Source organism: Galeopterus variegatus, unplaced genomic scaffold, assembly GCF_000696425.1.
Source record: "Galeopterus variegatus unplaced genomic scaffold, G_variegatus-3.0.2 Scaffold468, whole genome shotgun sequence".
Lineage (NCBI taxonomy): Eukaryota > Metazoa > Chordata > Mammalia > Dermoptera > Cynocephalidae > Galeopterus > Galeopterus variegatus.
Window position 1 is genome coordinate 111,507 of NW_007726579.1, and position 22,172 is coordinate 133,678.

At 34.6% G+C, this 22,172-nt stretch overlaps 1 protein-coding gene across 2 annotated transcripts in view; it reads left to right on the forward strand.

Moving 5' to 3' along the window:
* SLC30A6 (solute carrier family 30 (zinc transporter), member 6) overlaps positions 1-22,172 on the forward strand; it is a 47,169-nt gene that overhangs the window by 20,645 nt on the left and 4,352 nt on the right. Inside the window, exons 2-10 of one of the 2 annotated variants that reach the window (XM_008569144.1) lie at positions 3,906-3,986; positions 4,574-4,609; positions 5,336-5,430; positions 7,860-7,908; positions 8,234-8,353; positions 9,349-9,363; positions 12,402-12,504; positions 13,435-13,482; positions 14,393-14,461. In XM_008569144.1, coding sequence (XP_008567366.1) covers positions 3,906-3,986; positions 4,574-4,609; positions 5,336-5,430; positions 7,860-7,908; positions 8,234-8,353; positions 9,349-9,363; positions 12,402-12,504; positions 13,435-13,482; positions 14,393-14,461 — 616 coding nt within the window. The remainder of the gene's footprint in view (positions 1-3,905; positions 3,987-4,573; positions 4,610-5,335; positions 5,431-7,859; positions 7,909-8,233; positions 8,354-9,348; positions 9,364-12,401; positions 12,505-13,434; positions 13,483-14,392; positions 14,462-22,172) is intronic. The other variant, XM_008569146.1, reaches the window with a different exon arrangement.

Sequence of the window (22,172 nt, forward strand, 5' to 3'; positions counted from 1 at the left end):
AATAAAAAAATAATAATAAAATAAATAAATAAATAAAAAGAAAATCATGAGAAAGAACTGTTGCATGGTCCAGCTGGGAACAGGAATGTCTTTATATCAGTTACTGTGGACAGGAGAAAAGGTCATATAAGGACGCAATGGCTCCCATTTTGGCATACTTAGAGTGAACAGGAAAGGAAGGAGTAATTAAACAATAAAGATAAACACTCAAATATAATTGCAGTCAATCATGTAGCTTGAAGTATCATCTGTATTTAGTGATTTCAAAATATGGTTCTCCAGCCCTGAAAACTATCTATAGAGTTTCCAACTAACTTCTTGACAGCTTCACATGGATGTCTAATTGGTATCTTAATCTTAGGATAGAATTCTTGGTTTCTTCCTCACAAAACAGTTCCTCTATAGTTTTCCCCATCTCAGTAAGGACCACCAGCGCTCAAGTTGGTCAAGCAAAAAATTCTAGGAGTTATTCTTGATTACTGTCTCTCATCACCCACCACAGCCAGAATTAGCTCCTTTTCCTTTTTCTGTCTCCACTACTACCATCCCAGACCAAGCTACCTTTATTTCTTGCCTTAACTAATGTCTGGCATCCTAACTGGTCCCCATGCTTCTGTTCTTGCCCCACTACGGTTCATTCTCCATATAGCAGCCAGAGTATTTTTTTTTTTTAAACATTAATCCTACTATCACTCTCCTGGATGGTTTTAAAACCACCCAGATGATTCTCACCATACTTAGGGTAAAATCCTGACTCCTTTTCCTGACTTACAAAGCCCTTATATGAGCTGGACCATGCCTACTTCTCTTCAGTTTTCCACTCTCGTGCTCTCTATACCACACTGACTTTCTGTTATTTGAACACAACTAACTCATTCCTGCTTCAGGGTCTTTGTGCAAAGACCCCTGAAAGCTCTTTACCTGATCTTTGCAAGACTGGCTTCATCTTGCTGTTCACATCTTAATATTCCTAACTGCTACTGTCATCAAGTGACAGAATGGCTCAATCAAAAATAGTCACCTGGGCAGGTCCAAGTACAGTGGTGTTTACAACTAATTGATCACAATCAGTTACAGATTTTTCTGTTGTTCCTTCTCCACTCCCGCTGCTTCGCTTGACTGATAAAAAAAATTTTAAAAACTTAAAACATTTAAAAACATTTTTAAAATTTTAATTAAAAAATTTAAAAAAAATAAAATAGTCACCTGGTTTGCCTCTTGTCATGTCAGACTACTGTAATTTTCTCTTCAGAACTTACCAAATAAATTGTTTTTCTGTCTTCCTTTAAAATGTAAATTTCATGGAAGTTAGGGACCCTATTTTGTTTTCTCTTATATCCTTGTGCAGTTTGATGAATTCAAAGAAATCAAAACACCTGTATACCTACTACCTAGATCATGATATAAAACATTACACGTCCCCCAAAGCCTCTGTTCATGTCCACTCAGAGTCAGATCCTACCATAAGTAACCAGTATTCTGACCTCTTTCACTGCAGATTAGTTTTGTCTGCTTTTGAATATCATGTAGATGGAATTATAGTATATACTCTCATGTAGCAGTTCATTCTTGTTCATTGTTCTAATATTCCATTATATGAATATACCACAAGTTATTTGTTTAACTGCTGAAGGACATTTAGGTGATTTTCAGCTTTCAGCTATCTTATAAGTAAAACTACAAATGAACATTCTTAAACATGTCTTTTGGTGCACATGTGAACTCATTTATGTTGGGTATGTATCTTTGTGGAATTAGTCAGTATTTTCATGTGTTCATTATTAGAAGTTAAGATAATAACACAGTTTTCCAGAGTGGTTTTACCAATTTACAGTCCCATTGGCTGTGTTTGAGAGTTCCAGTTGCTTCATGTCTTTGCCAGCAGTTGGTATTGTCTTTTATTTTAGTCATTCTGGGCCATGTAGTGGCATCTCAGTGTGGTTTTAAATTATTTTTCTGATTATTAATTGAACACTTTTTCATGTTTATTAACCATTCAGAGAGCCTCTTTTGTGAAATGCTTTTTAAAGTCTTTTAACCATTTTCCTTGACTTTTTCTTATTGATCTGTGGGAGTTCTTCATACATAAGTATCTTCTCCTTCTAGTTACCTTTCATTCTCTTAATGGTATCTTCTGATGAATTAAAGTTTTTAATTTTAATAAATTCAATTTACTGATCCTTTCCTTTGTGGTTAGTACTTTTTGTGTGCCTGTCAAGAAACGTTGGCCTTCCCCAAGGTCATAAAGATACTCTCCTCTGTTATCAAATAGAAGTCTTATTGTTTGACCTTTCATATTTAGGCCTACAATCCAACTGGAATTGGTTTTTGTGTATGTTCTGAGTTAGGGGTCAAGGCACATTTGTTTTCATATAGATATTCAATTGATAAACCATTTATTGGTGGGGGAGGGTAATCACCCATTCTCTACTTTTATGTGCCATCCTTTTCTTAAATCAGGTGACTAAATACGTGTAAATCTGTTTTCTGGGTTCTCTTTTCTGTTCAATTTGATGTGTTTGTCTATCCTTACATTAGTACTATACAATGTTAATTACTGTAGCTTTAAAATAAGTCTTGATATCTGGTAGTGTAAATCTTTCAGCTTTATTCTTTTTCAAGATTGTCTTTGCTTTCCCACATTTTGCATTTCCATATGCATTTTAATGTCATCTTCTCCATTTTGACAAATAACATTGCTGCATATACATACTTTTTTTTTTTTTTTAAGATGACCTTTAAGGGGATCTTAACCCTTGACTTGGTGTTGTCAGCACCACGCTCACCCAGTGAGCCAACCGGCCATCCCTATATGGGATCCGAACCCGTGGCCTTGGTGTTATCAGCACCACACTCTCCCGAGTGAGCCACGGGCCGGCCCCTACATACTGTTTTTATATTTTTTTTATAACCTGCTTATTTTACTAACATCTTTTCATGTCGATAAATACATTTCTATTATATTTTTAATAATGCATAATATTCTATTATTGATTCCAACATTTTTTCTTTACAAATAGCAATGTGATGAACATCCTTAATTATTTATTATCTTTTCTGAACCTCCATGATTATTTCCTTGAGAAATTTTAAACATTTATACTTTCCATAAGTATTGAGTACCATTAGACTATGTGTTGTGGGAAAAACTAGGACAAATAGGACAACCGTCCCTGGCCTGCAGTTTATAGTCTAGAGATTATAAAGCATACTCATAATTAATTGATATTATGTATAGAAATAAGAGACAGCATAATAAGTGGTTAAAATCATGAACTCTGTAGTTAAAATGCCTGAGTTTGATAACCTGATCCTTCCACTTCCTAGCAGTTACTTTTCCTCTTTGTGTCCCAAGTTCCTTCTTTCTTTTTTTTTAAAGTGCATAAAGTAATCCTCATAAGATATTGGGGGGGTTATTTATTTATTTTGCTGAATGTGATTTTATTTGGAAATAGAGACTGGTAAATTTATGTCCTACTGGATAAAGGTGAGACCTAAATCTAATGTCTGGTTTCCTTATAAGAAGGCCATGTGGAGACACATACACACAGGGAAGGTTGGGGGGTTTAGATGAGGTAACATGTTAAGCACTTTGGTTTTTAATGCAAGATGGGTCAATTAAATATAAGGTATTATTATTATAATGATTATTTCTAGAAAAACAAGGGCCAGAAGTGGGTCCTGGAAATATATATTGTACAAATAGGCACTCATTTTAATCTGTGATTTTCATTATTTATTATCCTTTCAAAAACTCTGTAGTCTGTTCTAAAAGTGTTTGGCTCATAGTGGACTGCACATACATATATTGACTTATAGTGAATAAATGAATGTAAATGTGTTCTAGAGAGACTTGTTTGTGATTTGAAAAAATTATGGTGATATAATAAATTTTCTGATTTCAGGTTTGAAAGATTAGAAGTACTGGCTGTATTTGCCTCCACAGTCTTGGCACAGTTGGGAGCTCTCTTTATATTAAAAGAAAGGTACATTCCTACATATTACTCTAAATCCCACCTATGATTCTTTTGGGAACATGAAAGAAATCAGTGAAATGCATCTGGTTTGAAGGGTATGCAGACTTAGATGAGTAGTGCTGGAATTGTGTGTGTGTATGTGTGTGTGTTTGTGTTGGTGACTGGCTGGTTTGGGGATTGGAACCCTTGACCTTGGTGTTATCAGCACTGCACTCTAACCAAGTGAGCTAACTGGGCAGCAGAATATTGATAGTACAATTTCCTCATTTCAGACTTTTCTCCCTTCTCTTTCACTACTTTTACTTCCTTCTTTGATGCTGCTAAATTCATCAATATGTGAGTGTGAATGAAGGGAAGAGATTGTCAGACAGTTTGGATGCTTATTACAGACCCATTGAAACAGGCTTAGTAGAGAAAGATTGACATTACATGTCAAGGATAGTTTGAGTCTCCTTGCTTCCTCACTGCTAATAATCAATAGTTGGTTATAGTATTAAAAGATTTTTTAAACTTTAGGGTAGATTAATTATATATTTAATAAAGCTTTTTAATTTTATAATTTACAGGACTTATTTAATAAATTTTTTTTCTTTTAGTGCAGAACGCTTTTTGGAGCAGCCTGAGATACACACGTGAGATCTTATTTTTGATGTATAATTTACTAATAAGTTTGATTCCTGATTATTAATTGATATATTATTGAATAGTGGTTACTTTGGCCATGATCAGATTTCAGAGTATGGATATACATTGTCACCAGTATTTCAAAATAAAATCTTCTAATCCTAAGACTCCTTCTCTTCACCCTTAACAGTTGCCAAACCCTAGATGTTTTAATACTGCACGGGAAGCCTTTGTTTCTCGGCTTCAGGTCCTTGATTATATCCCAACCCAGGCCAGCACACTAAGCTAGCTCCTTCTAGTCGTCTATAATTTCAAGTTTGACCTCCGTAATCTTTCCATAGTACCTTTAGAAAACAGATTGTATTTATCAACCGCATCATTGCCAACTATATATGGACCCTACCTCTTCTGATTAATTTAATTCAGGAAAGTCTGACTTGTCCAGTATATTGTAAATCAAGTATCATTAGCATTTCTACAAATTTATAACAGCAGTTGCCTGTAAAAAGATATTGTTAATGCTAAGAGTCCTTTTTTGTCCTTTGTAAGATGGATTAAGAAGACATAGGACATGGTTTATTGGTGCTAGAAACCATATTTAGTTTTTGACTGTGGGAATACCAAACCATTGACGCACTCTACCTTCCCATCTCATAGTCTCTCTACATACTGAAATTACATATTGATGTTACCAAGAAAAAAACAAAGGTGAATGTTATCGTTGTTCTTTTCAGGGGAAGATTACTAGTTGGTACTTTCGTGGCTCTTTCTTTCAACCTGTTCACGATGCTTTCTATTCGGAATAAACCTTTTGCTTATGTTTCTGAAGGTATGTTTTTTTATCTACTATTAATTTAAAAATCTGATTAATATATCATGAAATAAGTCCTTTTTTTCATTAACTCATCAATCAGCAAGAGACTGTATTCTGAGAGAAAAGAGAACTAGCCCAAAGGTTCTCAGGCCTTCTTTAAATAGAGAATTATAAAATAAAATCTCATTGTTCAAGGTTTAAAATAACATACTATTTAAAAACAGACAGCACTGCCCAATATATTAAATTATATGTAATGAAAAATTACATTTACCAAATAATGTGAATGAGATTTTAGATTAGGTAATCTACCTAGGAAAAGTCTATTGTAAGAATTTTGGAAGCATTAGTATACTTAGAGTAGTTGATGTGCTATTTGAAAAGAATTGTATTCTGTTAACTGAATAGGTTCCCAGGAACTTTTCTTTAGCAGAAAAGTGGATGGGCATATATTTGAAAGTAGTAGATATTTCTTTTGAAATATCTTTTATTTTGAAATATATACAAGTTCAGTCTGGCTTTTCACTTCAGCAGCCTAAATTATTGGCATTTTTCAATAATTTCAATGTTTTGGAATCGTATTAAACCATAAAGAGTTAGTCACTAATTGATGGAGAAATGAGATGAAAAGAAAAGTGGGATGTGTGCCCAGACCGACACTTTGAAGCACAGAGAAGCACAGATAGGTGAGGGTCATTTTAGGTCTGAATGACTTGAACACTAGGACAGTCAAGCGAAGAAAGGTTTCTAAAAGTCCCATTCAAGTTAAAGCAACTCTATGACTGTTATGAGGATGAGTTATATTTGTATGAGTCAGAATTTAAGAATTACTGCATGAACTAGAAAATTGAATAATGATACAGAATTTTTTGAAAAACCTTTTTATAAATTATAAAAATAATATATCACTGTAGACATTTTAAAAAGGTACAAAGATTTAGAGAAAGGCACAAGAAGGAATACTTATAATGTCAGTCACTACCTAGAGATAATATCTGTTAACATTTTTATTCTTTTCACTTTTTTCTATATGCGTATTGGTTTATGTGCTTAGAATTGTAGTTATTTATGTACTTAGAATTGTATGTATTTACAATTTTATGTCTGACTTTTTGTTTTTGTTTTCGTTTGTTCCGCGGCTTGTTAGTACGGGGATCTGAACCCTTGATCTTGATGTTACTATACTGCACTCTAACCAACTGAGCAACGGGCCAGCCCATGTCTGGCTTTTTTGATACATTGTTTCTTGAGCATTGCGTCTCATTAAATACTTGTTGAATACAAATGATTTTTGAGTGCTTGCATAATGATTCTGTTTTATGAATATTTTTAAACTTTATTCTTTCGTGTTTCCAACTTTCCTTTTATAAATAATGTTATAACCAGCCTCTTTACATCGAATTTCATTTCTTCATTTCTGATTCTTTCTTTAGGATAAATTCCCAGAAAGGAATTATGAACTGGATTAAAAACACAACATTTTTTAAAGGCTTTGATATATATTGCGAGGTTTATTTCCAGAAAGGTTATCTAGTTTATATTTTAATTAGCCAGAAATGAAGGTTCCTCAGAACATCAAGATTTGTGATGTTTCTTGAAAGTTGAGTGGAAAATAATATTGAATACTTTCTATATGCCAGGTACTGTGCTAAATTCTTTACAGAGAATAACCCATGTAATTCTCCCCATGATCATATGAAGTAATTAATTTTCCTATCTCTGTTTTACACTGAGGCACTGAGAAATTAAATCACTTTCTCAAGGTCACACATCTAGTGATGGTCAAAGCAGGGAATTAAAGTCAGGTATTCTTGCATCAGAGCTCTTAACTGCTCTATTCTTCATCTGTACAGGGCTTGCCAATCTTTTTTACATCATGATACACAAAAAATAAATATTTCTGTAACACTCTGGGATAAATGGAAGAGGATACTTGAAACTGGAGGCTACTTGTTCAGGGACAGTAACTGGAAGGTGTCTTTGCACCCAGATCCCCACCTGGCTTTTCTGAGAGCTGAGGGAATTAATAATTGGTATACATACAACCCATTCTCAGCACATTGTTTAGGAAGCCCTGCTTTATAGTATAAAGAGCCTTTAAAACTTCAAATTAATAATAACAATGACGTATGTAAGTTCACTAATTCCTTCAGGTCTACTGTATATTATAGTTGAAACTGCTTTTGTTTTAGTATGAGATTACTTCCAAAAGTTTGTAGAAAAATGAAATTTAAATATAATACAAATCCTTCCATGAACTTTTTGAAGTGCCCTTTTTATCTTAAATTCATAAAAGAGGAAAAAGTTCTAGATTTGAGTAGTAGCATGTCTTTTTGTAATGTTATACAGCCACCACCAAACTTTTATTTGTAAAATTAAAGAACTCAAGTATTTCTGGTAGTGCTTTAATCTATATGCATAATTTAAGTATTTTCTTCTTAAAGCTGCTAGTACGAGTTGGCTTCAAGAGCACGTTGCAGATCTTAGTCGAAGGTAAGATATTACAGAGTTTCATAATTTAAAAAGAATACACAAGCAATGCATCTATCATGGGAACTTACATTATTTATTGCTGGGGCCTCTACATGAATTGCACAGATCAGATTCTTATTCTCTTTTTACTTTTTCTTAGTTTTTAATTGATGATACAAAAGAGACCTTTACAAGTGAGAGAGCTTTGTTTCTAACTCCTCTTTGCTTTCTGTAAGAAGTACATAGTATGATACTAAAATACAAGTTAACTTTTACAAGGTTTTCATCAGTATTATGGTGATACTCTTTTTCTGCTGATGAATACTCTCTCTTTTTTTTTCCATAGCTTGTGTGGAATTATTCCAGGACTTAGCAGTATCTTCCTTCCCCGAATGAATCCATTTGTTTTGATTGATCTTGCTGGAGCATTTGCTCTTTGTATTACATATATGTTAATTGAAATTAAGTAAGTATTTTTTTATTGCTGTCAAGTTTGTTTCAGTTCCTGGGACATGACGTTTAAGGGCATCAGCAGGATGGATAGGTGTCAAGCTTCTAGCATTTTTGCTTATGAACTGTGTAACTTTGATCAAGTCTTGTCCTCAAGTGTCTTCATCTGAAAATTAACAGGATTGGGTTCAATAAGTATTTCTTACCAGAATGTATAATGCAGACTGGAAAAATAATTTAAATTCCCTACTGCTGACCTGATGAATAAAACAGAGAAGAGGACAGTGAGAGAGATCTAAGCCACAGCTGCTATTGCTGAGAGAGGAAGAGGAAGTAGATGTGAAGCAATTTTTTAAAGGCTTTTGGGAAATAAACATTACAGCTGCTTTAAGCTTGACATTTTCTGACATGATTCTTTGGCTACCTACCCTTTAAATATTAGTGTTTATTAGAATCTGTCTTTAATTATTTTTCTTCCTGGTTTGCATATTCTCCTAAAGATCACATTTTTTTTTAACTTGCTACCTCTGTGTGATTCCCAAATCTTTATTTCAAGCCCAGATCTCTACGGAATTCCAAAAGGCATTTCTTCCTGACTTCTCTTCATGTCTACCTCAACTGAACCTATTTTCGCCTCTCTCCAAAACAGTATTTTCTTGAATTTCCCATCTCAGTAAATGCTACTATTATCTATTCCAGTGCATTCTTTTTAAAATTATGTTAAAATATACATGACATAGAAGTTTATCATTTTAACGATTTTTAAGCATACAGTTCACTGACATTAAGTACCACTTAATTGTGTGTACCACTATCCATCTCCAGAACTTTTTCATCATCCCTAATTGAAACTCTTATACCCATTAAACAGTAACTCCCCATATCCCTTCCACCCAGCCCCTAACAACCACCATTCTACTTTCTGTGTTTATGAATTTGACTGCTCCAGGTACCTCACATAAATGAAATCATATAATATTTGTTCTTTTGTGTCTGCCTTATTTCACCTAGCATAGTGTTTTCAAGGTACATCCATGTAGCATGTGTCAGAATTTCCTTTTTTTTTTTTTTTTTTTTTTTTGGCCTGTATGGGGTTCTGAACCTGTGACCGTGGTGCTATAAAGCTGCACCTTAATCAGCTGAGCTAACTGGAAGCCAGAATTTCCTTCCCTTTTTAAGGCTAAATAACATTCCATTGTGGTGCAGCCATTATGGAAAATGATATGGAGGTTCCTCAAACAACTACAAATAGAACTGCCATATGACCCAGCTACCCTACTGCTGGGTATATACCCCAAAGAATGGAAATCATCATGTCAAAGGGATCCCTGCACCCCTGTGTTCATCATAGCTCTAAGTACAATAACCAACAATTGGAACCAACCTAAATGTCAATCATTACACAACTGGATAAGGAAAATGTGGTACATATACACAATGGAATACTACTCTGCCATAAAAAAGAATGAAATACTGCCATTCACAGCAACATGGATGAATGTAGAGAAAATCATGTTAAGTGAAATAAGCCAGGCACAGAAAGATAAATACTGCATGTCCTCACTCATAAGTGGGAGCTAAAAAATAACAAATAAATTTAAAAAAGAAAAAAAAGAAAGCTACAGTAATCACAATAATATGTTGAACTTTGAAAAGGAGCAAACAGAACTGAGGTTACCAGAGGTGGGACCAGGGGTGGCTAAGGGTGGAATTGCTAAAGGGACACAAAAAACAAATTACATTGTATAATGTTGAATATTCTAATTATCCTGATTTGAGCATCACATATTACACACAGGTATTGATATTTAACTCAGTACCAAACAGATATGTACAACTATGTTACAATAAAAAATAAAATTAAAAATAAATTTTAAAAAACATTCCATTTTATGTACATAACCACGTTTTGTTTACCCATTCATTAACTGATAGACATTTGGATTGTTTCCATCCTTTGGCTATTATGAGTAATGCTGCCATGAACATGGGTATACAAATATCTGTTTGAGCCTTCACTTTTAGTTCTTGGGGCTATACACCCAGAAGTGGAATTGCTGGATCATATGGTAATTGTATATTTAATTTTTTGAGGAATGCCAATGCATTCTTCTCTAATTTTTTTTTTTTGGGGGGGGGGCAGTTGGCCAGTATGGGGATCTGAACTTGTGACCTTGGTGTTACCAGTACCATGTTCTCCCAAGTGAGTTAACTGACCAGTCTCTCCAATGCATTTTTAAACACCTACTACTTCTCCCTCCTCCCCTCTTAGCCTTTCCCAAGCCAGTTCTAATTGGTCACTGAGTTTTGTTTAATCTTTCCTTTATATTTATTTATTTTCCCCCTCTTTCTGATTCTCATTGCTGTTGTCCCAATTAATGCTTTTATTATCATTTCCTTGGCCTAATTAGAATAGCCTTGTGGTCTTCTAATTTTCATTCTCACCCATCACTAGTTAGCTTCTATTTTGCCATGAATGTGATCATTCAGAATTACCAGTCCAGACAATATTTTCCTGTTTCAAAACCCTTCCCTTCATACTGGCCAGCAGCAAAAACAAACAAACAAAAAAAAAAACCCTCCTCTTTGCATATTTTTAAGAATTAAAAGTTGTTAGCATGGAGTCTTGTGTAGTCAAGCCCCTGCCAACCTTACTATCCATTCACCTATCTGCACCTGTTTGTGGTTTTGTTGCTGCATTAGAGTTTCCATGCCCTTGCATGTGCTGCTTTCACTGTCTGGAATATCTTCCTCCCATTATCTTGCTCATCTTTGAAGGCTCGGCTTAAATGTCACTTCCTCTTTTTATATTCAGCCTTTCTGTATTATCCAGTTCAGTAGTCTTGTCACTCACTCTTTGTGTACCCATGGTACCCTGCAGACACTTCTACTTTAGTATCCTAAGTGCTTCATTGTTTTTCACATTTGTAGCTCCTGCTATTTCTGGGAAAGGGACTATGTCTTACTCACGTTTCCATTCCCAGCATGTGGAAAAAAGTGAAAAAGAGTGAAAGATGAGCTTATAACTATTGGCATTTTGGTCCCTTGCTATTAGAACTTCAGCACTGTCTGAACTGTTGATGAGATGCTGTACTTCAGCCACAGTGTTTCTAACAAATTCCTGGAGAAACTTGCCTTGTGAAATTCCTGGGGTATTTCAAAAAATTTTATTGTGAAGAATTAGTCTTAACAGGAAAATTGGTTGGGCCAGCCCATGGCTCACTTGGGAGAGTGTGGTGCTGGTAACACCAAGGCCACGGGTTCAGATCCCATATAGGGATGGCCGGTTTGCTCACTGGCTGAGCGTGGTGCTGACAACACCAAGCCAAGGATTAAGATCCCCTTACTGGTCATCTTTAAAAAAAAAATAATAATAATAACTATCTTGATGGTGTTAATGATGGTGAAAAACTAGAAGTAATTTAAATGCCCCCAAATAAAACATTAGTTAAACAAAATACAGCATACCTAAAATATTATGCTGCCATTACACTTATACTATGTAAAAATATTTAATAATATGGGAAAGTATTCAAGACCTGATAACAAGGCCATGGGTTCGGATCCCTATATAGGGATGGCCGATTAGCTCACTTGGGAGAGCGTGGTGCTGACAACACCAACTCAAGGGTTAAGATTCCCTTACCAGTCATCTTTTTTAAAAAAAACAGGAAAATTGGTAGAATTGCTGATGAATTCCATTGGTCTCTCTGTATCAGAAATTACTAGTTGAGGTTTTTTATTTGTCTGTTTCAAGCAAATGAATATATTTGAAATCTTTCTAGTTGACAAGTAGATTGACTTAAAAATACATAGGGGAGAAACAAATTTTTTTTCTTCATCATCCCTCTTCATACTAATTAACATAATTATTAGTTATTTTTCCACTTGACAGGAAGGGATTCTGAAAACTGTTTTTTATCCTTCGAGATGTTCCCTTTCCAGTAATGGCCAATTGTGATAAAACAGTCTCATTGCTTTAGATAATTCATGTTCAGTATATTGAATTGTAAGATGACCAGTGAGATATGCATTTAGGATTTAGAATTATTTTTTCTTTTTAGTAATTATTTTGCTGTAGACACTGCCTCTGCAATAGCCATTGCCCTGATGACATTTGGCACTATGTATCCCATGAGTGTGTACAGTGGGAAAGTACTACTCCAGGTAAGATTCTTCTTTCAGTGTGCATGCTTAATATTAGCCATGTGCTTCTACCAGATTAAAAAATTGTACGTGTGCTTCTACCACATTGTGAAATTTTTAGCTACCGGAGGGCCCTGTTAGAAATGAAGTCAGACAGTAATCTCTGAAATTCATATAATAAGAACCAGATGAAATTCCAATGGACCATGAAATAGGCACAGATCCTCATGTATTTGTAATGTAACACAAAATCATGAACTTAAAATTATTTACCTTTAATGTTTCAAGGGAAAAAAAATTTTACTTTAAAAATTTCAAAAATATTTATTATCCCTCAGTAAATGTGCTTTGGCTTTTGTATGACCCGGTTATGATTGTTTTCAAATTTCCTGTCACTGGATCAGTGAAACTGTTAAATTTCAAACTTAAAAAATTTTAAATGGCAAATTGCTATTTACTGAAACAATAGGCACACCTGTAGATAAGCCCCCAAAGAGAAAGGTAGTTTCCCAGGGATGGATGTATATATAAGCAATGCTGTTCCTTCTGTCTTGTCTCCACGCATTTTCTAAAACTTAGGGGCAGTAGCTCCATATCCAGAAGCAGTAATAACAATAAGATAATAGTTGTATAGGGCTATGCCCTGTACAAAATATTACTTTTCTAACTATTTTTTGGAGATTTTTTTTTTTTTTTTGTTGCTTGGTTCTTTAAGTCTTATTTGGTTTTAGAGGTAGCAGCTTCTTTGTGAGATTAAAAAAATGAGTTTGAGCTGATTTGTGATACGGCTACACTAGTGGGGTCATTTGAAACTTCTCTTCCCTAAATCATGATAGGGCACATGTCAAAGCAAAAGCTGGTTTAAAAACCATTTTGGGGGTTTTCAGGACCATTGTTGTAAAAATTTTTTTCTCCCTAGGTTATTCATATTTTATTTTATTTTTTCCCCAGACAACACCACCTCATGTTATTGGTCAATTGGACAAACTTATCAGAGAGGTAAGAAGGAATAATAAATAAAATCTGTTCATTTTATATTGGGAAATTGAAAGGGTACAAACATATAATCCTTTATTCAACCCTACTTAGAATTTTATTTTAAATTTTAAAACATAGTTTTTAACTTTTAAAACTGAAGGCGAGTTTGTATTCTTTATAATAACACCATAGGAATCATAACATAGTGGCAAAAATAGTAAAATTTTAGGAATTGTTCAGTTTGAAAGTTAAATTGACTTGAAATAAATGTGGAAGGTAATGGTCTAAAGACTACCCTATCAGCTGTATAAATGCTGTGATTATTATGACTCTATATTTAAAGCTAGAATTTTAATAAAAGTCAAAGGCCTATTTTATGTGTTGATTATTTCACACCTAACATAATATTAGCCACTTTTACCAAAACACCTGGCTACTTGTTTCAGGTAGTGAAGCCTGTTTCTGGGTTTGTCTCCTGTCTGCCCACATCCAAATAACATCTTTTGTTCTGCAAAGATTTGTTATGAGGGAATCCAGAGAAAGAAATGATTGAGAATATAAAAAATATAAGTAAAAAATCTGATACCACAAGCACTGGATATAAATATGTGTCATACTGATAAAACAAAAAGAACCATACACTGTTGAAGAAGTGGGGGAGTCAGAGGGAGGTTAAGACTGAGCAGTCCAGATCTGATTCTACAAGGAGTGAGGCAAACAAGAAACTGGGAAAACAAAGTCTTGGGTTAGTACTGACCAATCAGGAATGGTATCTTGAGTCATCTGGGACTTCTCTTGGCTAAGGAGTGTCTTTGTGCAGGGTTTGGCCATGTCATTTCTAGGCTTAGAACAAGTCCACAGTGACTAAATTGTGTTGGATATGTCAAATAAAATACAGACAACCCTGATAACCTTTTTTGTTTTTGATTAGGTATCTACCTTGGATGGAGTTTTAGAAGTCCGAAATGAACATTTTTGGACCCTAGGTTTCGGTTCATTGGTATGTTTTCTATATTTCATTTTATTTATAATTTAAAACATAGTTATTAACTTTTAAAACTGAAGTATTTCTTTAAAGTTGTCATAGAGCTTTGATTCCCGCTTCTGTTCAATAGAGTCTAAAATGTAGATAGACTCAGTTACCTAATTGATGTTAACTGAGGGGGTTTTTTCTTTCTTTTTTTTTTCTTCAAACTACTGTTAATGATCTTAATAGTAGACTGTCCAGACAAGACAAATCCATAGTCAGTGTAATTCCCAAATATGAAAATGTTGCAAAACTAAAAAGTACAATTATTGTCTAACTGCATTTCTAGTTTTGGAGATTTTGCTGAGTATGTTAAAAGAATTGCAATAACACAACTTGCTTCAGCATAAAAGTCCATGTTTTCTCATCCAGTTTGGATGTCATTACCAGAGGGACGTTATTATGGTATGGTTTTATTCCTATGTCAGGAATGATGACGAAAATACAGAAAAGTACCCAGAAAAAAATTTAAATCACCATAATGCTATCCAGAGAAAATTGCTATTGATATTTTGGTATTTATACATTTATTCTCCTTAGAAAATGAGATTATGCTGCTTTAGAATTTGTTCTTTTTACTTAATATATCATGAATAATTTTCCATGTCATTAAATATTCTTCTACAATATCACTTTTAAAAAACCAAATAAGGTTTATTTTTCTAACTTAGTACTAATTCCAGAGGTATGTAGATCAGGGCTAGTCCTAAAGTTCAGGGATGTCACCCACTTTGCAATCTTAAGTTTCAGGCTTATGCTCTCGTAGTGGAAAAATGGCTGCTTCACCTCTACCTTCCTCTACTCTTCCCCTCTCTAGTCATTTCAGATGTCTAAAACTCATTCTCTTGTAAATTCTTCAGAAGGGGCCTTTGGGAGCAATATTCCCTAAATTCTTGAATGTTGAAAACAGTTTATGGACATTAACTTGAAGATTGATTTAGCTAGATATAAAATCTTCAGTACACATTTTGTTCCCTTGAGTTTCTTAAATACACTACTCCATTTACCTCTGGCATGAAGCATTGCTGTGACAAAGCCTAATGACAGTCTGATTTTTTTCCTTTATCTAGAAAGACTTGTATGTGACTTATTATTTTTTGCCTGGATGCCCAAACGACTTTTTTCTTTAAAGTCCAGTAATTTTACTAGACTATGTCTTGTTGTTGATCATTTTGGATCAGTTATTTCAGGTATACAGTGTGCACTTTCAATAATGTTGTTTCAAAAATAATTTTTAAAAACATTTAGGAAACTTTAATTTTAGTTCTTAATATTTATTTTTATTCTCTTGCTTTGATTTTCTTCTTTGGGAACTCCTGTTATATGCATGTTGGATCTTTGCCTTTCTTTCGTATTTGTTATTTTCTATCAAATCTTTATTAATTTCCTTTTGATTCTTTAAATTTTCCTTCTTTTTGGCTTTTATTTCTCTTAAGGTATACCTGTACATTTATTTATTTTATCTGTATTCCTTCTAGTTTAATCTTCATTTCTGGTGTTTTTTTCCCTTGTATTTTGTCATCTCATTTCTAAGGTTTTTTTAATTCTGATTTATGTTCTTGTTTCATGTCTTTTGACTTGTTTTGAAAAAGTAGGTTGGGCCGGCCAGGTGGCGCACTGCTACAGTGCGCCGCTTGGGAGCGCAGCAGCGCTCCTGCCAAGGGTTCGGATCCCACATACAGACCGGTTCCCGCTCACTGGCTGAGCAAGGGGCGGGCGCAACACCGAGGGTTGCGGTCCCGTTGCTGGTCCCGGTCCGGTACGGGCACGACACTGAGGGTTGCAATCCATTGCCGGACACGAAAAAAGACAAAAAAGGAAAAAAAAAAAAAAAAGAAAAAGTAGGTTATAGTTTTTATCTCTTTTGTAGTTATATCTTTCTGGTGATCTTTTATAATCTCTTTTATATTATCTTTTTTAAAATAATAACTTTGGGATTTGGCCTCAATCCTTTTATATTGTTTATTTTCATGTGAAATTAGTTCTCCTGAACTTTAAAATTAGGAGTTATTGAAGATATCGTGTATAAATCTGTGGGTCTGGAACTCCCTTTTCTGATGATTTTGTAAAGTAAAAGTTTTCTTTCTCGTGGTTGTGTTCCTTGCTCCTTTTTTTATCTGAACCTCCTCCGTCCTTTGTCAAAATGACCTATGCTGCTCATTTTGGATTCTCTTCCCAGTTATTTCTTCTTAATCTGGGGCTTTGTTCAGAAGGGATCTTTGCTTGGCTATTTTTGAAAGCTTATAGGGTCCAGATTGCTCCAGCCCTTCAGTTCACAGACCCAGTATACTCACCCATGATTGAAATATGCAAAACCACTCTCAGTTTCAGCTGTCTTTCTCAAATTGGCTGTCCTAGATTTCCATTAAGTACCAGTTGGCTGCTTTGGGTTTTTAGGTCAGTCAAATGCCCCGTTACTTCCTTCTGCTTCCTCCTACACAGATTCTGATGCCTTTCAAGTCTTATAACTTGCATTTGGGGTTTCATAGGGGTACCACGTTACCTAGTGTATTAGCTTATTTTCTGCTGCTTCTGGCAGAATACCTGAAACTGGGTAGTTTATAAAGAAATGAAATTTTTCTCTTAGCTTAGGAGGCTGGGAAGTCCAAGGTCCAGGGAACACATCTAGTGAGGGCTTTCATGGTGGGGACTCTGTTCAGAGTTCTGTGGCAATGGAGGGTATCCCATGGGCTAAGCAAGAGTGAGCTAACCTCACTTGCTCTCCTTTTACAGTCATCAGAACCATGCCCATTACTCCATATTGGATCAATTCATTCACAAGGGCACAGTCCTCACTATCTAATCACCTCTAAAAGGCCCCACCTTTCAAATACCATGACTGGATTTCCCACCCTTTTAACACTGTTACAATGGATATCATGTTTCCAACTGGGGACACAATTGACCCGTAGCACCTAGTTTTTTGTAGATGTTGTCCATAGATTTTCAGTTCTGCTGTCTTAGTTTCTCTATTTTTATGGGGATAATTGGGCATTCCAAAAACTGCCACCACTACTATCATTTTCCAAGAATCCCAACATAATTTTTAATGGCTGCAGAATTTTATATTACACAAATATACCATAATTTATTTCATCAATCCCCTAATGGGCATTTGGACTGTTTTCCATTTTTCTTATATAAATAGATTTGGTATGAACATTTTTGTGAAATAATCTTTGCACATATCCATGATTATTCCTTTCTTTTTTTTTTTTTTTTATTTGACCAGTACAGGGATTGCATGATTATTCCTTAAGATTTTTTAAAATTTTTAAATTTTTTTACTGAATGAAATCCATTTGTTGTAAAAATTAAATAGATCCATTTTTATGACAAGTACACTTTATTATAATGTGATTACAGAGGAAACGTACAACATAGTAATTTAAAAATCTTTTTCTTATGTATACAATATCATATAAAATTCTAGGGGCCACAGTTAAATAAGTTTTTTCAGACAGTATTGTTTCAGATTGTAAATTACCTACAGTTAACTTCTTAAATAATTCTAAATTCTAGATTATTAAGAAAGCATTTAAGAAAAAATATACATGCAATTTGTACATTAATCTTTTTAACTGCTCTTTTGTGATCAACAGTTCCTTTCTCATACTTTTTTTATCTATGGTACAACCACAAAGAGTAATTTACTATCAGAAATCTTACCTGGATCGCTATTTGAAGAAGAATATTTAAGTCTCTGTTCCTCTTTGTATTTAGAAATTAGCTGGCAATTACTATGTGTGAAAAGGCATGATAAATAAAATTTCTATTTTATTATTTTTTTTGTCCTTTACTGTGCTGAAATTCTGATTTTATTATTTTTATTTATTTATTTTTGATTATACATATTTATGGGGTACAGAGTTGACTATCAGTATTTGTGTACAGTACGTGATGATCAAATCAGTATTATTAGCACGTTCATCATTACAAATCATAATTACTCTTTGTGTCCATTACACAATTACTCCCTAAACGGTGCCACCTCCCACTTTCCCACCTCTAGTAACTATAGGTCTGTTCTCTCCTGAAAGTTCAACATTTTATTGTGTTCTGTCTTATCTTTCTTTCTTCCTTCTTAAGATTAATTTTTAGAAGTGCTTTTTGTGAGTCAGAAGATACTCACATTTTTTTATGGCTTTTGATGCAAATAGTCAAATTGCCTTCCAGAATGATTATACCAACTTATGTTCCACTACCGGTGTAGTTCATTTTTAACCATTCTTTTAATTGTATTGATGACATTAATAAATAAGTAGACAAATATTTATTAAGTTGGGTGGCATATAAACACAAATATAGTTGTCTCAACTATTCAGAACTTGGCCATCTAGAAACTACACCTATGAAGTCCCTGATTAAGGTCCAAGGTTTTGAGCTGCCAAAAATTTATGTCACAAAAACCTTAAGATTACACATATACCTTTATCATAGAAGACTGTTCAAGCTTATATTCTGAAATGGTTTTCACTTATTTTATTATATGTATTTTTTTCATTAGCATCAAACATTTGAGGATGTTTTCATTCATTTTAATTACTTTGATTTCCAATCAGACTGAAGAGGATATGGTATCTTTTACAGTTTTGTATAGTGACAACTGTGTGATGGTAGTGGCAAAGAAAAGAGAGAAATCAAAGATGACTTGATTTCTAGACATGGCTTTTCTTACCTAAAAGTAAACTAGAAGACAAATTCAAGGAATATAGATATTTTCCTTATCTCATGATTGACAATAACTCTCATATTGTATTTAGCCTTCTAACTCATAGATTCACACACACTGTAACTAAATAAACTATTTGGCTAATTTATGTGCAGTTTATGTTTAGTTAGTTTTTTCTTTTCTGAAAATCTGAGTTTATCTAGAAACCAACATGGAATGTCTGCTGAGCATTCTACTTAATTTTATTTACCCTACTATATATTTTTTATTTAAGTTTTTATTAGGTAAATAGTACCCAATTATTAGAAAAATAAGAACTTGTAACTAAGTCTTAAAGAAGGGAGTAAAAATCCTTAATAATTCTGCCATCTAAAGTGTTGTCATTCTTGATGTGTGTGTGTGTGTGTGTTTTAACCGTGTGTGTGTGTGTGTGTGTGTGTGTGTGTGTGTTTTAACCAAAATAGGATCATTACTGTACCTACTATTTTATTTGCTTTAAAAACATAATGTATGGTAAACACCTTTTCAGTTTAATTATACTTCTAACCATCATTGTAATGTTTGGAGCTCTCTATCCTAGTAACTTGGGCTAGAAACCTTGAGATCTTTTTTTTCTCTTTTTTTAATGAGTCCATCTCCCTCATCCATTCCTTCTAGTTGGGTATCAAGTCTTCTCACTTCTGCTGCTAGAATATGATGAATCCATCTATCCCTTTCTGATCCCAGTATTCTTGCCCTAGCTCAGCTCTCCTCATTTCTAACCTGGACTGTTGCAGTTGCTTCCTACCTGATTTACTAGTTATCCATACCTATAGTTTTTCTGAATTCTGATTATTTTACTTATGTTCAAATGCTGCACTTAAATCAAAATTCCACATTTTGGAACCCTCTGCAAGCCTTTCTTTTTAACCTTAACCTATCTTTTCCTTCTTTCGTTCCGTCCTTCCTTCCTTCTTGTCTTTTCCTCCCTTCCCTTCCTCCCTCCCTCGCTTCCTATCTTATCTCTTTCTTCTTCTTCTGCCCCCTGAAATATTTGTACTTCTTTATACATTAGTATTATTGCTTATTCTTACCAAATATGCTATACATTTTAATTTCTGTTCCCTTAGCATGTAATGCCTGTCTCCACTTTTTGAAATTTCGTTTAAGTGCCAACCCTAGGCCAAATGCCATCTTTTGAAGTCTTCTTCAATTCGAATTAATACTTTCTTTTCTGACCCCCATTGTGTTGTTCATATACGTCATTTGTTTATTTATTTATTTATTAGCAGCTGGCTGATACAGGGATCCGAACCCTCAACCTTGGTGTTATAACTCATATACTTCATTTATATTCTGCCTTGCATTATGACAAGCCTGACATTTTCTCACATGGATTTCTCTTCTCTTTTTGTATTTTAAAGAGTCACGGATTATTTTATTAACTCATTGTGTAGATAATCACCAGCAAGTAGTCTTTAAGAAATATCAAGGGCCGTGACAGGAGACAGCGCCATCCTGAGAGGTGTGCGCTGCGATACCAGAGTATTAATTGCATTTCCAAGAGCAACAAAAGGCGAATAATTCTTTCAACAACGATCCTACATCGACAAACAAGCGGCAGCAGGTTCGAGGTTTTGGGGCCGACACAGAAGAGGACTCCTGAGAGCACCCAAGCCCTGCTGCGGGAACGAGCGATCAGCCCAGACAACAAAGGCCAAGAAAGCCAGCAGAACCGGCGCAGGAACGGAGTGAAACGCGCCGGACCGGCCCAACTCTGCGAGCTCTGAACGCTTTGCAAGGCTCAATAGCCCCATCTATTGAATCGGAGGTCCAAGATTCGAGAGAAAATCCCTGCCAAAATGAACAAACACCCAAAAAGAGATACCCGAAATGCAAAAAACCAAGAAAATACACCACCAAAAGTCAATAAATCTCAAACTCTAGATCCTATAGAACAAGAAGCCCTTGAAATGAATGACAGGGAATTTCAAGTGTTAATCCTAAAGAGACTGAACGAGATACAAGAAAACACAGCTAGACAACATGATGAAACCAGGAAAAACATACAGGACCTGAAAGAGGAAATGTACAAAGAAATCACTGTCATAAAAAAAAACATAGCAGAACTTGCCGAACTGAAAAAGTTATTCAGCGAAATAAAAAACACAATGGAGAGTTTAACCAGCAGGATAACGGAAGTTGAAGAGAGAACCTCGGTTCTTGAAGATGGGCTCTTTGGAATAATACAAGCAGACAAGAAAAAAGAAAAAAGTATCAAAGATATCAAAGAAAATCTGAGAGAGATATTAGACAACCTTAAGCGCTCAAATATCCGAATCATGGGTATTCCAGAAGGGGAGGAAAAAGGCGAATGTATTGAAAACATATTCAACAAAATAGTGGCAGAAAACTTCCCAGACATAAGAAAAACCACAGATCTACAGATCCAAGAAACTCAACGATCTCCAAACGTATTCAACCCAAAAAGGGCTTCACCAAGGCATATTATAGTCAAAATGACAAAACTCAAGGACAAAGAGAGAATCTTGAAAGCTGCAAGAGAGAAGCATCAAATAACCTATAAAGGAGCTCCAATCAGGTTAACATCAGACTTCTCAACACAAACCCTAAAGGCTAGAAGGGAATGGGATGATATATTCAAAATACTAAAAGACAAAGATTGCCAACCAAGAATACTCTACCCTGCAAGGCTGTCCTTCCAAAATGAAGGGCAAATAGTATATTTCTCAGACAAACAAAAACTGCGGGAGTTCATCACCACACGACCACCCTTACAAGCAATTCTCAAGGGAGTACTGGGATTGGACCCTGAAAGATAATTACCACAGCCATAATAATCCAAGCAAAATCAAAACCCACCAGTATAATAAAAATGACAATCATGAAAAGAAAACAAACAAAAACACTAGCTGCAACCTCAGGAACCAACAAACACAGAAAACAAACAGCAAAACAGAGAGCAAGGAACGAAAGACACCTAAGACAACTAAACTACCAATAAAATGCTAG